The following is a 13,677-nucleotide window of genomic DNA, read 5'->3' on the forward strand; positions in this document are numbered from 1 at the left end:
GCGACCGCCTGGAACTGCAATGATGAGTAGCGCTTCCGACGGAAACAACTGCGGCTGGCAGGCGGTAGTGGTCACGCCAGAGCGATAGCAAGCGTACGGTTCTCTCACCACTAAAGCGCAGTCCAGCGAGTCGCGCACAGAGCACGCGCTGGAAGCTTGCCGCAACCAAAGCGGCACAGACGTGCCGCAAGACAAAGCGTCGACATGGGCATAGGTTCCGAGAAGTCTGATCATAGCAGGCACGCGCGCCCGCCAGGCGTGCCGCAAAGAGATCGTACAACGACCACCTCTGTTCCAAGGGGGTACAGCAGCAGCACCACCGACCAGCAGCGCCCATTCCCTCGTCCATCTTGGCCTCGAGACCCGCTTACTTGAGGGGGATCTGGGCGGGAGAACCGGTCAGCACTTCGTAGCAGGACAAGAGGATGTTTTCGACGGACGAAGCGCGACGAGTGGGTGGCACCGATACCGGGGCGACCGTGGCGGACGGGCTTGTAGGTGATCGAGAACTCGCCGAGGTAGAAGCCGACCATCTCGGGCTTGATCTCAACGGCGTCTGCAAGAATGCGAGTTTATCAGCAGCGGGTTCGCCAAACGGGCAGGGCAATGCAGGACGCACTGAAGACCTTGCCGTTGTAGATGCCGACGACCGAACCGATCATCTCGGGGACGATGATCATGTCGCGGAGGTGGGTCTTGACGACGGCGGGCTTCTCGTTAGGCTCGCACTCGGTCTTAGCCTTACGCAACTTCTTCATAAGCGCGAGGGGCTTGCGCTTAAGACCGCGCTGGAACCGACGACGGGCACGGGCGTGGACGAGCTCGGTGAAGGCAGCCGAGTCGAGGTCGAGGAGCTGCGCGAGCTGTGTACAGGAGATAGCGCGGAGGCGCGCGGTCAGCTCCTGGCGCGAGGGCGAGGCAGCGTGGAGACGGGTCTGGCGACGCACCTCGACGCCACGGTACGAGAACTTCTTGAAGGTGCGGGCGCGGCGGCGCTCGGCAGCGGCTTCGTCGGCGTTCATGTTACCTGTAGAGCAGTACACAGGCGAGGGTCAGCCTCGAGGTTGCGGATTCGCGGGTCTGCGGTGGGTGGTAGTGCTGGTCGGGCGGATCGACCGACGGCGGTTCGGCGAACGGCGGTGCGAGGTCGTGCGTGTGTCGAGAGCGCCCAGTCTGCCCTCCCACGCGTGCCCTAATCCGCTGCGCTGCCCCGCGCAACCCACGCTGCTCGTGCGCTGCCCTCCGCTCCGAGCGCAGGCCCACGAGAGCGCGCTTCGACACCGCTCGACGGCGCCGAGCGCGGCCGCGTCGGCTCATTCGAGAGCAGCTGGTGCGACTCGGGGCGTGTCTGACGGACTGGCGGGGTCGCGAGGGTGCGGGAGTGAATCGCGAAGTTTTCGGAGTCGCAGGGGGTCAAGAGAGGGTCGCAGCGGCTCACGCGCGGGTCGAGGGGGGTCGGCGGGGGGCGCGGGTGGTCGCGGGAGGGGCTGAGTGTGGTCTGAGCGAGCGCAGACTGACCTGAGAGTGACCGAAGTGGAGGAAAAGCCGACTCGCAGGCGGGCTGGCGGCGGGGGGCGCTCGAGGCGAGGCGCGCGGCAGCTCGTCCCCTCGCCTCGCCTCGCAAAGCCTGCGCAGCGCGGCGCCGCCCTTCTCTTGTCTCCCCCAGTCGTGTGGCTCTGCTTGCTAAGGGTATCACTACCAGCTCACGGTGCATCTCGTCTCCTCTCCTTCACCCTCTCTCTCGCAACCTCTGCGCTCCTGCCCGCCGCGCATCCCTCTCCCCTCCCCTCCCCTCCCCTCCCCTCGCGCTTTTTCCCTCTTCGCCCTCGTCACCCACACACACTCTGCCGTGAGCACGCCAGTCTACGCCACGAAGCACGCCACGAGTACAGCCGCAGCGCAGCGCACGCCGATCGGGCAGGACTCGCGCGGCGCGCACGGGCACTCGAGCAGGAGCACCCACGGCGCAGCAAAAACCCTTCGGCGCTCTCCCGCCCACAGTGCTGACTCTGCCTTGCCTCGCACCACCACAGATGAAGCACGTCGCCGCTTACCTCCTCCTCGTCTCGGGCGGCAACGCCTCGCCCTCGGCTGAGGACGTCAAGGCCGTCCTCGCCGCCGCCGAGTACGTCGCGCTCCCTCCCAGCCCGTCCTGCGCATGCATGGCTGTCTTGCACAGAGCGAGATGGTCATTCTAGTCGCAGATGTGCACTTGGAATCCAGCACTGACTTGTTCGCCCTCTCGCCCCCCCCCCCTTCCCTCTGCAACTCCCACAACCACTTCTCGCTCCCCCCGCTACCGCCCCTTCCGCGCTCCAGCGTCCAGGCCGACGACGAGCGCCTCGAGAAGCTCATCTCGGAGCTCTCGGGCAAGGACATCAACGAGATCATCGCCGAGGGCTCGAAGAAGCTCGCGTCGGTCCCCTCGGGCGGTGCCGCCCCCGCCGCGGCTGCCGGCGGCGCCTCGGCTGGCGCTGCTGCCGAGGAGAAGAAGGAGGAGAAGGTCGAGGAGAAGGAGGAGTCGGACGACGACATGGGCTTCGGTCTCGTGCGTTTCAATTCCGCTGCCCTCGCCTCATGCTACCGGCAACTGACTTGTTGCCCCCTCCCTCGCGCGCGACGTGCAGTTCGACTAAACAGCGTGCTTCCTTGCAACTCGCTGTTAACTTCCCTCATGCCAGTTCGCCCGATCGCTGAGAGAGTCTGGAGACGGGCACGAGAGACGGCAGCGCATCTCGAAACGCTCGCGTCTTGCGCGCAGTGCTTTTTTTTGCTGGCTCGCACGGCGTCAAGATGAGAATTTGCCGGTGATGGAAGTCGTTCTGGCCTGTTCAAAGGTTGCAAGGCCACAAGATCCCGCCGCCCGTCACGTCGCAGGCGGCCTCAATGGCCAGCGCTGGCCAGAGCCTCCTTCGCTCGCAGCTCAGCAGCTTTCGTGGCCGCGCCCCGATGAGCTCGAAAGCGCAGATCGCACTACATGGCTTGTGCGAATCGCCCTCTCTCGCTCTCGCGAAATCCGCTCTCGCGAAAGTTGACTTCGCACACGCTCGGACGGAAAGAAACACGTGCACAGCTGGATAACAAGGACAACAAGACGAACGGCGACGGAGCGAGGTACTGAGGACGGTGCGGATCAGGCCAGGTACTGCGCAAGGCGATTAAGAGAGGACCTGTGTATCATTGTTCAAGCTCGTCAGCGCGCGGTGCGTGCAGGTCCGAAGAAGCCTGCAACAGCGCAGAAGCTCGACAACGCACAGCGAGGAGTACGACGGCGAGGACGAGGAGGAAGACGAGCAAGAGGCAGAACATGCGCCGGCCGGCCTTGCGCTGGTAGGCGTGTGCCTCGGTGAGCTGCGTCGAGGCGCCGTGCGTGTCGCGCGCGACAGAGATGACGTTCGTCTCGATGTTGTCTGTGCGATAGCGCCATGCCTGTCGTCAGCGTTCGAAAGGCGAGGATCCGGCGAACGAAGCGAGCGACGCAGAGTAGGGCACAACTCGAGACGCACCGATCATGCTCTGCTGCTCGCCGACAATCTGCCCGAGGTCCTTGAAGATCTGGTTCAGCTCGGTGATGCCCTGCTCGATCTGCTCGATTTCTCCCTCGCGCTCCTGGATGAGCTGCTCCTGGAACTCGATGTCGGCGTCCGAGAGCTGCTCCGTCTGCGTCTGCTGCCTGCGAGCGGGAAAATGACGTCAGGAACTGCCTTGACATAAACACGAGAGTGTCACGGGGAAGACGCACAGCTCGAGAAGCTGCCCTCCTTCGCCGCCTTCCGCGCTGTGCGACACGCAAGGCCGGATCAGCGTTCACGTTAGAGCAAAGCTACGCGGAGGCACGCGCACGGTGGTGGAACGTCACCCTCTGCGGCATCGACGGTCGCCTTTGCGCGCTCGACAAAGAGCCGCTGCCGTTCTGCGCTGCGCCGCGACACGGCCTGGAACGTCTCGAGCGCGCGCTGAAAGTCGGCCGAGACCTTCTGCTGCTCTTGCCGGTGTTGCCGCTGTGTGTCATGCCAAGGTGAGCTGTGCGCCGCGCCAGAAGGGACAGAGGTGCGGGAGACGCACATCGGTGGGCGAGAGCTTCCAGTCGTTGAGACGCTTGACGTCGCCCGTCGAGCCCTTGAGCACCTCGCGCGTCGACTCTGTCAGGTCGTGTCTGTATGCCCGTACTCGTGAGCGTCAGGTAGAGGGAGCAAGAGCGAGAAGCGGACGCACAGTCGGGTCCGGAGGGTGGGGGTGTCCTTGTTGGACCCGAGGAGGTCGACAAACTTGGCGACGGCGGCCGTGTTGGCCGAGACCTTCTGCACCTGCACCGAGATGCTGCGGGCGAGCTTCTTGAACTCGAGGTCTGCGTCTGCCGATGCGAGGGCGGTTAGCCGAGGAGGTGGAGCGACGAGGCGGGATCGAGTGCGACGCACCAGGGTCGATGCCCGTGTCTCGGGCCAGGGGTGCGCGCTGCCCGAGGCCGCGCTCGAGGTCTTGGAAGCTCTGCAGGAGGGCGAGGGAGCGGTGAGATGCTGCCGATGAGGAGGGGGACGAGGGGGGCGCACCATGCGAGCTGCGGGGAAGGGCTGTAGGGGGGCAAGTGCGGGCTGTGCGTCTCGCTGTGGTGCTCGCTGGTCCACCCTGAGCGCGTGTTTGGCCGTGTCGGGGCCAAGTCGCGGCTCGTCGCCTGAGGCTCGTCTCGTTGGCACCACGTCCATCCGCCGCCCGCTCTCGGTCCGACGCGCGCGTGCAGCCGAGAGAGCGAGCTCGCCGTGCTTGCAGTCCGCACCTGAGCCCCTTGCACGCTCGCACGACCCCGCAGGAGCGCGTCGCCGCACATGGACCCCCGGTTCCAGCACGGCGGTCCCTCGCCGCAGCCGCCGTACGGCCAGCAGGGGCACGCGCAGTACGCCCAGGGCGCGCAGCAGTTCCAGCAGAACCACGCCCCGCAGAGCTACCCCAACCAGCCGCCCGTCCCCGCCGCCCCCTCGCACCTCAACCCGCAGCTCGCCGTGTCGCCGCCCCACGGCGGCCACCTCTCGCCCATGCACCAGCCCGGACTCTCGCCCAGCCCCGGCGCAGACCACCTCGCACAGGGCGTCGCGCAGATGGGCCTCCACTCGCCCAATGACCGCTCTCCGGTGCGCCTCCCTCGCGCAGCCGTTTCCCCGTGTAACGCGCGGCTCACTCGTTTCTGTCTCATGCAGGCCGGCGAAACTGCCCAGAGTCCCGCAGTCGTCGCCCCGGCGCGCGGCAAGCGGTCTGCACGCGCGTATCACAACGAGGGGACGAGTCCGGCCCCACCTTCGCACCAGCAACCTTCCTACTTCCCGCCGCAGGGCCCCGACGGCATGATGGACCAGCAGCAGTACCAGCAGCACCCTCAGCAGCCGCAGTATCCGCAGGACCACATGGACCCGCAGATGCAGATGCAGCAGCAGCCGATGCACTCGCCTCAGCAGCAACAGCAGCACATGCACCAGCCGCCGCAGATTCATCCGAGCGTCGGCCACCACCAGCAGCAGCCGCAGTACCAGCAGATGCCCGCGGGACACCCCTCGCGCGCACCGCCGGCATCGTATCAGCAGCAGGGCCACGACGGGCAGGGCATCCCGCAGCCGCCGCACACGGCCGGCCAGCGCATCCCGACCAAGCAGCGCATCCGCATCGACCCCGACCACATCCCCTCGCCCGTTGCCGTGCAGAACGCCGACCAGCAGATGTACCAAGTCGAGCCGTACATGACCTGCTCGCGACACCCGGCACCGCTCGCCACAACAGACTACGTTGCGATCGACCAGGGTGCGTCCGCTGCCCTTGCTCACATCACCCCGGCCAACAGCTCACTCTTCTTACTTGCAGGCAACTGCAACCCGCGCTTCATCCGCATGACGACGTACAACCTCCCGACGACGGACGACCTCGCCGGCGCCGCGCAGATCCCGCTCGGCCTCGTCGTGCAGCCGTTCGCGGCGCTGCGACCGGAGGAGGGACCGATACCGGTCGTCGACTTTGGCGAGATGGGCCCGCCGCGGTGCGACCGCTGCCGCGGGTACATCAACCCGTGGTGCGTGTTCGTCGAGGGCGGGCAAAAGTTCCTGTGCAACCTGTGCGGCGCGTCGACCGACGTCGCGCCCGAGTACTTTTCGCACCTCGACATGTCGCAGCGGCGGATGGACCTCGATCAGCGGCCGGAGCTGCGCAGCGGCTCGGTCGACTTTGTCGTCAATCGCGAGTACTGGGTGCAGGACAACCCGAACGTGCCCGGCTCGCAGCCGCGCACGCCGACCCCGCTCCACTACGTCTTTGCGATCGACATCAGCTGGACGAGCGTCCGGTCTGGGCTCGTCGGCGAGGTCGTCAAGCACCTAAAGGAGCTGCTGTTCCCGCCCAAGGAGGGCGAGGAGGACGAGCAGGGCGCGTTCCCGCCCCGGACGGGCCTGCCGGCGGGCGCAAAGGTCGCCATCATGACCTTTGACCGGACGGTGCAGTTCTACAACCTCAAAGTGAGGCCCGGTCTCTCGCCTATTTCTCGCAACTCGCCACTGACGCGAAGACCTCCCACAGCCCGGGCTCGACCAGGCGCAGATGCTGGTCGTGCCCGATATCACCGACATGTTCCTCCCGCTTCTCGACGGCTTCCTCGTCGACCCGATCGAGTCGCGCGAGGTCATCGAGGGCCTCCTCGACAACCTGCCCAAGCTGACCGAGGACACGACGATCGTCGAGGCCGCCATGACGGGCCCGCTCAAGGCGTCGATGATGGCGCTCGTGCGTGCTTGGCCCATGAAGTCGCTTCCAGAGTCGGGACTTACCCGCGCGCGATCCGCAGAAAAACCTCGGCGGCCAGCTGAGCATCTTCCAGACCTCGCTCCCGACGATCGGTCTCGGCGCGCTCAAGCACCGCGAAGACAGCAAGCTTTACGGCACGGACAAGGAGAAGTCGCTGTTTGTGCCGCAGGACCCGTTCTACCGCATGGCTGCCGAGGAATGCGTCGAGTCTGGCATTGGCGTCAACCTGTTCCTCTTCCCCTCGCAGTACATCGACGCGGCAACGCTCGGTACGTCGCCTCGCTGCGCTTGATTACGCACGGGCCTGAGCTGACCCCCTCCTCGTCAGGTGCATTGCCTGGGCTGACTGGCGGCGACCTCTTCTTCCACCCGCGATTCGACCCTGTGCGGGACGGCAAGGCGCTGCGGGCAGAGCTGGCGAGGGTGCTCCATCGCGAGACCGCGTACAGCGTGACGATGCGGATTCGGTGCTCGAATGGTGCGCCTGTCCTTGGTGCCGCCCGTTCCCGCCAACCGGCTGACCCTTGCTCGCTTCGTCAGGCCTGCGAATTGCCGACCACTACGGCAACTTCTTCCAGCGCAACGTGACCGACCTCGAGTTTGGTACCCTCGACGCCGACAAGGCGATCGCGGCCAAGATCAAGCACGAGGGCAAGCTGGACGAGAAGGCCGACGCGTACTTCCAGTGCGCGTCGCTGTACACGTCGGCGACGGGTGAGCGCAGGGTGCGCGTGCACAACCTGTCTGTGCCCGTGTCGAGCTTGATCAGCAGCGTGTTCCGCGCGGCCGACATGGACACGACCATTGCCTACTACACTAAGGAGGGTGCGTGCTCGACCTTTCTCTGTCATGGTTGCACTGAAGCTGACGCCTCCGAGTGTCTGCAGCGATCACCCTGTCTGCTTCGAAGACGCTCCGGCAAGTGCGCGAGTCGCTCACCGACTCTTGCGTCAAGTCGCTCCTCGCCTACCGCAAGCACTGCGCGTCGTCCACCTCGCCTGCCCAGCTCATCCTCCCCGAATCCTTCAAGCTTTTCCCGCTCTACGCCCTCGCGCTTATGAAGACGAAGGCGCTCAAGGGTGCGTGCTTTCTCAAGACTGCCTCCCGTCCCCTCGCTCACGCCTCCGTGTATCTCTGCAGGTGGCGTCGTCGCATCGGATGTGCGAACATGGGCGATGCGGCAGCTCAAAAGCCTCGGCGTCCCGGCGACCGTGCGCATGCTGTACCCGCGCATGCTCGCCGTGCACCTCTTCGCGGACGAGGTCGGCTTCCCGGACGAGCGCGGTCAGCTCGTCCTTCCGCCGATGATGCGCACGAGCTACTCGCGGATGGAGCCGCACGGCGCGTATCTCGTCGAGAATGGCGAGCGCGCCATCCTCTGGCTCGGCGCGAGCGTCTCGCCGCAGATCCTGCAGGACCTGTACGGCAACGAGAACCTTGACGAGCTCGACACCCGCATGGTACGCCCCTTCTCCGCTGCGTTAAGAGTGCCGCGCTAACGTCAAGCTTGTCTCTTTGACGTTCCCACAGTCTACCCTCCCGAACCTCCCGACCCGCCTGTCTGCCCAGCTCCGCAACATCATCACGTACTTCGAGTCGCGCTACGGCGTCGGCTGCATCCCCGTGCTCATTGCGCGTCAGAATATCGACGGCACCGAGTTCGAGTTCTCCAACATGCTCGTCGAGGACTCGAACAACGAGCAGCTGTCGTACATCGACTTCTTGTGCTTGACCCACCAGGTACGCTTCGCACACTTCGCTAGGCTTTTCGTGCGCCGAATGCTGACTGTTCTGCGTTACACAAAACAGCAAATCCAGGCGACGCTGATGGGCGAGAGCAAGAAGCAGGATGTGACCGACTCGAGCTCGTGGACGACGTGGTGAGGCGATGCGGCGGCAGAGCCAGTGCTCGAGCTGGTGCTTGAGCGCTGCAGCAGGGTGTAACGGACGTTCGAGCCTTTTCGTACATTTCGCGGTTGTCTGTTGCTGGCATGGATGAGAGGGGATAGGGACGGCGCGAAGCGCGACCGCAAGCTTTTGGCCCGCTTGACGATGTTGTGCTGTTCGTAGGGCAGCGAAATACATCTCACTGAGATGTGAGACGCTTGCGAAGTCTGGTCCTCTGCCATCCGCCTCTTGCGCTCCACCTCTGTCTCTCTTCGCCTCAACATCAGCCAGAGGGAGCTGCACCGCGCGTCAGCAGTTCAATTACATTCTGTGAGTGACTCGCGACCGGTTCAGCTTGCCTCGCACGGCGCGCAGAAAGGCCAGGTCGACGTTCGTTTCTCATCGCCGGAACGATACCTACGCTCGGCGCGGAGCAGGGCTTGAGACGCGGGCATCTCGCCGAGCAGAGAGGGGCATTCTGAGGGTCTCTGACATGCAGCCCAAGTGACAGGCGGAGCAGCGCGCTGACTCTTTCAACGTCCTCAGCGGATCCGGATCAACACGCTCCGAAGGCAGCTGCTTCGCGCATTCCTACGGCCGTGACACAGCCGTACTCAGACTCAGCATGCCCCGTTCACCGTCGCCGCGCCGCTACTCGCGCTCGCCGTGAGCTGCTTTCTTCTGCCTCATACCGCTGCGACTCGCTGACCTCGGCACACCTCGCTAGCTCGCGCTCGCGTTCCCCTCTCGAGGCCGACACAATCCGTATCACGCGTCTGAGCAAGAACGTACAGCTCGTCCACCTCGAGGAGATCTTCGACGTGTACGGCAAGATCCTTGACATCGACCTGCCTATCAACAAGCGACGTATGTCCTGCATCATTTGCCCTGTGGATGACCTGATTCGACAAGTCAGGAAGCTGCGCTAACACCTGGACGGATCTTCGCAGTCGGATCGCACAAGGGCACCGCCTGGGTGACTTTTGCTTCGCCCGCTGCTGCTGCAAAGGCCGCCGACTACATGGATGGTGGCCAGGTCGACGGCACCGTCGTCGCTGTCGTGCTTGAGCCGCCGTCGCCGCGAGGCGGGGCCAGTGGGAGGCGCCCGTCCATCTCGCCGGCGCGCGAGAAGAGCGCTCCGAGGGGGAGGAGCAGGAGTCCGCCGCCCAAGGCTCGGGGCCGGAGCATGAGTCGCAGCCCGAGCCGTGACAGGAGGGCGGGCAAGGGACTCGGGAGGAGTAGGTCGAGGAGTCCGATGCGCTCGAGGTCGAGGTGCGTCTTGCGGGCTTCCTTTCCCGTATTCTGGATTGCTTCCTTTGGCGAGCCGCGACTCACGCTCAACGTTCAACGACGCACAGGTCGCCTGTCCGGAGGAGGTCGCGCACGCCGCCAGGTCGCTCTCCTGGCGGGTACAAGTCTCGTCGTTCGCCATCCCCCAGGCGCGAGCCCCGCCGGGATCCGCCGAGGGGGCGCAGCGCAACTCGCTCGCCCGACCAAATGGAGGACGTGCGCTCGCGGTCGCCGCGGGATGCGAGGCGGTGAGGGATGAGAGCGCTGGCGTGGAGGATTGGGGGAAACGGACGAGAGGGAGACATGCAAAACTCGCTTTGCCTCGTGATCGAGCGCGTTGCTTTGTGAGACGATAAGATAGCAAGCTATTGTGACCTACAAGCCAGCTCAATCGGGTGGCTTTGGGGGCTCGCGGAATCGCCTCTGCCGCTCACGTCGACCTCGAGAGCAGCCGCGCTTTCACGAATCGTTCTCCACCTTCCCGCACGCGAACTTCTCTCTGAAATGGCGGACGCCGCAGACAACCAGTACGCTGTCACTGACCCTGTCCAGCAAGCTGCCTCGCAAGAGCTGACCTCGTGCCGTCCTTCCAGCGCAACCAAGAGCGATGGCGCGACGGACGCGGCCCGCATTGGCTGGGCGTTCCTCTCGCAGGTACGCAGGCTTCCACCACGGTGAACGCACACTCGCCTGACCCGCCGTGCGCCCGCAGTACTACTCGTACCTCAACAAGGACCCGGCCCGTCTCCACTGCTTCTACACCAAGCGCTCGACCTTGATCCACAGCACCGAGGGCGAGGACTGCTCGCCATGCTACGGCCAGCAGGTGCGCACCATCCCTCCTGTCCCAGGACCTTGTTGACGGGCGCTGACTCCGTCTCCTGGTCCGTCCGGCCCTCTTCGCGCTGATCGTAGGAGATCCACTCCAAGATCATGTCGCTCGACTTGAACGACTGCAAGGTCTACATCAGCAACGTCGACAGCCAGGGCTCGGCCGACCGCGGCATCATCGTGCAGGTCATCGGCGAGCTCTCCAACAACAACGGCCCGTGGCGCAAGTTTGCCCAGACCTTCTTCCTCGCCGTGCAGGACAACGGATACTTTGTCCTGAACGACATCTGCCGCTACATCAAGGAGGAGGGCGACGAGACGGACGCTGCGCCGCACGCCAACGCTCAGCCGGAGACCGCTCCTGCTGTTGCCACGACGGACGCGCAGCCGGCCAGCGTCCAGAGCGTCCTCTTTGACGATGCCTCGCGCCAGCCGCAGCAGGCGGAGCAGCCGCACACCGCATCGGCCGACTCGTTCACCTTCCACTCCGACATCCAGACCAACGGCGTCTCGCACGATGAGCCCGCTGCTGCTAGCGAGTCTGAGCCTACTCCTGCCGAAGCCACTCCTGCTGCGGCCGAGCCCGCGCAGGAGGCTGCCCCGGCTCAGGCGGAGGAGGTGACGCCGATCTCGCAGGTTGAGGAGAAGAGCTCGGCGGTCGAGCCCGCCGTGTCGGGGGTGACCGCGACGGCCGAGCCGACTCCTGCACCGGAAGCAGCTGCGCCTGCTGCCGAGGAGCCTGCTCAGCCCGCTGCACCCGCCCAGCCCGCCGCCCCTGCCGCCGCTACTCCCGCTCCCGCTCCCGCTGCTCCCGCCGCCCCCAAGTCGTGGGCCACTCTCGCCGCGACGAACGCCAAGGGATGGGGCCAGCTCGGGAACGCGAACAAGGGTGTCTCCGCCGCCGCTCCTCCTGTACGTTCGATTCCCCTCTCCGAAGCATCGGCAGGCCCTGACCTCCTGCTCCGTAGGTCGCCGCTTCGCCCGCTGCCTCGACCTCTACTGCTCCGCAGCAGACTTCGCAGTCCGCTGCGCCCGCTCAGCAGCAGCAGGCTGCGCAGGCTGCGGCGCCGCAATTCGTCGAGCAGGTCATGGCCGTCAAGCAGCCGGCGTGCTTCGTCAAGGGCGTCGTCGAGACAATCTCGGACCAGCAGCTCCGCGAGACGCTCACGACTCGTTTCGGCCCGCTGAAGGAGATGGACATTGTGCGCAACGTGCGTGTCATTCCATACTTCACTTTCGAAATCGTCAGACTAGTCAACACGGACTGACCCTTTCATCGCTTGACATCCACAGAAAGCCTGCGCCTTTGTCGAATTTGTGCAGCTCGAGCACGCGCGCCGCGCGATCCAGACGTCGCTGCGCCCGGCGGAGGGCGGCGAAGGCGGCATCATGATTGTCGTCGACGACCACACGGGCCAGACGCAGCGCATCAACGTCGTCGAGCGCAAGCCACACAACGAGCGCCCCGTCAGCAACCGCGGCGGGCGCGGCGGCGCGCAGGGCGGCGCCGGCTCGGGCGAGGGCCGCGGCGCGTACAAGGGCGCGCAGCAGGGCGGCATGGGTGGCGGCGAGGGCGCCGGCCGTGGCGGGCGCGGCGGATCGCAGGGCACTCGCGGCGGCCGCGGTGGCCGTGGTGGGCGCGGTGGTGCCGCCGCCAAGTAGGCGGTGACCCGTCATCCTCGCTCGCCTTCTCCTCTCCTCTTTTCTTCCGCTCTTCTGCTTTTCGTAGGAGACTCTCGCACCCTCCGCGCCGTGTGCCGCCGAAGCCGTTATCGGCGTCGGCAGTGCCACATGCGTCGGGCCAAAGTCTCGATGTTGTCCCCTTTTTCCTCGCTCCCGCCTTTTTTCCACTCTTTCTGCTCCCCATTCCGCCTACATCCGCAGCACGTCGCATACACTCTCCTCGCCGTCTTCTCCTTCGCACTCTGTGCCTACATTCTCCCTCTCCCTGCCGTTGCCCGCCGTTCCTTTCCGTACCCTCGTCTCGTCCGACAAAAGCTTGCAACCAAGCAATAGCTTTCTCTCTCTTCTCTGGTCTCGTCCCGGGCAGCGAGCGAGAAGGTACAACGAAGAGGGGACTTGCACAAAGTACTGCGGGAACAAGACAGAGACTGACGGGCGAAGCGAGGGTCAGCATGCACGTGCATGGAGGGCAAGGAACGCAGACTACGTACAAGCGACAGTCGAAAGGTAAGAGCAGCCGGGGGGCAATCTACTTGCGCTGCTGGAGGTTGCGGTGCAATGCGGGCTTGACTTGGACGACGCGCTCGAGGAGGTCGTCGAGGACCTGGGCGCGGCTGGCCTCGAACGACGCCTCGATGCGGCTCAGCGTCTCCTGGGTCGTCTTGGACACCTCGTCTGCGGACGACGAGCTGTCGCCCGAGTGCTGCGAGGCGCACGCGTCGAAAGGTGAGCGAGTGTCGGACAGGGACCAGAGGGTGAGGGGGCAGCGAGACGGACCTGCTGCTCAAAGTCCTTGAACTCCTGGTCCTTCTTTGCGCGAAGGGCCTCGATCTCCTTGCTCGCCTCACCGCGTGCGTCCTTCAAGCGCTGGCTGCGGTCTGCGAGATGCAAGGGAGGGGAGTGAGCGTCTGGTGGGGGACGGTGCGTTGGCGGAGGAGCGGGGCCGACGGACACTCGCGGGCCTTTGCGACGATCTGCGAGGCCTCCTTCTCTGCATCGAGGAGAGTGGCGATGCCCTGGGCTGCGTGCACGTGCGCCGAGAGCTGGGGTCAGCGATGATGCCGACGAGCGACGAGGGGAAGGAGCGGCGAGACGGACAGTTTGCGGCCTGCGGGTGAGCGGACGTCAGCGGCTGGTCTACACTCTGCAAGGGCTCGCACGCACCATGTCTCGCTGGGCAGAGTGTGGGGCGAACGAGATGAGCGAGAG

At 65.4% G+C, this 13,677-nt stretch overlaps 6 protein-coding genes across 6 annotated transcripts; 3 read left to right on the plus strand and 3 right to left on the minus strand.

The window, feature by feature from the left end:
* Positions 1–367: 367 nt before the first annotated feature.
* On the minus strand, positions 368–1,022 carry RPS15 (40S ribosomal protein uS19 RPS15; the record flags this gene model as incomplete). Its single annotated transcript, XM_076649594.1, has 4 exons — positions 368–382; positions 441–556; positions 620–863; positions 948–1,022. 4 exons carry the CDS (start codon positions 1,020–1,022, stop codon positions 368–370), a joined length of 450 nt encoding a protein of 149 aa, XP_076504773.1.
* Positions 1,023–2,033: 1,011 nt separating this feature from the next.
* On the plus strand, positions 2,034–2,636 carry JCM10292_006330 (60S acidic ribosomal protein P2; the record flags this gene model as incomplete). Its single annotated transcript, XM_076649595.1, has 3 exons — positions 2,034–2,125; positions 2,320–2,548; positions 2,628–2,636. The coding sequence occupies 3 exons, from the start codon at positions 2,034–2,036 to the stop codon at positions 2,634–2,636; spliced, it is 330 nt and encodes a 109-aa protein (XP_076504774.1).
* A 522-nt stretch (positions 2,637–3,158) lies between these two features.
* On the minus strand, positions 3,159–4,553 carry JCM10292_006331 (uncharacterized protein; the record flags this gene model as incomplete). The annotated part of the gene is made up of 9 exons (XM_076649596.1): positions 3,159–3,170; positions 3,256–3,410; positions 3,507–3,673; positions 3,743–3,778; positions 3,844–4,001; positions 4,066–4,156; positions 4,216–4,354; positions 4,419–4,488; positions 4,551–4,553. 9 exons carry the CDS (start codon positions 4,551–4,553, stop codon positions 3,159–3,161), a joined length of 831 nt encoding a protein of 276 aa, XP_076504775.1.
* A 270-nt stretch (positions 4,554–4,823) lies between these two features.
* Positions 4,824–8,661, plus strand: JCM10292_006332 (uncharacterized protein; the record flags this gene model as incomplete). Its single annotated transcript, XM_076649597.1, has 11 exons — positions 4,824–5,126; positions 5,193–5,787; positions 5,848–6,491; positions 6,553–6,756; positions 6,818–7,046; positions 7,106–7,255; positions 7,318–7,602; positions 7,665–7,856; positions 7,918–8,237; positions 8,308–8,517; positions 8,587–8,661. 11 exons carry the CDS (start codon positions 4,824–4,826, stop codon positions 8,659–8,661), a joined length of 3,207 nt encoding a protein of 1,068 aa, XP_076504776.1.
* Positions 8,662–9,289: 628 nt separating this feature from the next.
* JCM10292_006333 (uncharacterized protein) lies at positions 9,290–12,447 on the plus strand (the record flags this gene model as incomplete). Its single annotated transcript, XM_076649598.1, has 8 exons — positions 9,290–9,330; positions 9,392–9,531; positions 9,615–9,936; positions 10,548–10,608; positions 10,667–10,780; positions 10,870–11,697; positions 11,754–11,996; positions 12,079–12,447. The coding sequence occupies 8 exons, from the start codon at positions 9,290–9,292 to the stop codon at positions 12,445–12,447; spliced, it is 2,118 nt and encodes a 705-aa protein (XP_076504777.1).
* A 550-nt stretch (positions 12,448–12,997) lies between these two features.
* Positions 12,998–13,635, minus strand: VMA10 (H(+)-transporting V1 sector ATPase subunit G; the record flags this gene model as incomplete). Its single annotated transcript, XM_076649599.1, has 5 exons — positions 12,998–13,171; positions 13,246–13,346; positions 13,421–13,489; positions 13,567–13,576; positions 13,633–13,635. The coding sequence occupies 5 exons, from the start codon at positions 13,633–13,635 to the stop codon at positions 12,998–13,000; spliced, it is 357 nt and encodes a 118-aa protein (XP_076504778.1).
* Positions 13,636–13,677: the final 42 nt, after the last annotated feature.

This window comes from Rhodotorula paludigena, assembly GCF_050403205.1.
Source record: "Rhodotorula paludigena JCM10292 DNA, Rt_paludigena_JCM10292v1_ctg26, whole genome shotgun sequence".
Lineage (NCBI taxonomy): Eukaryota > Fungi > Basidiomycota > Microbotryomycetes > Sporidiobolales > Sporidiobolaceae > Rhodotorula > Rhodotorula paludigena.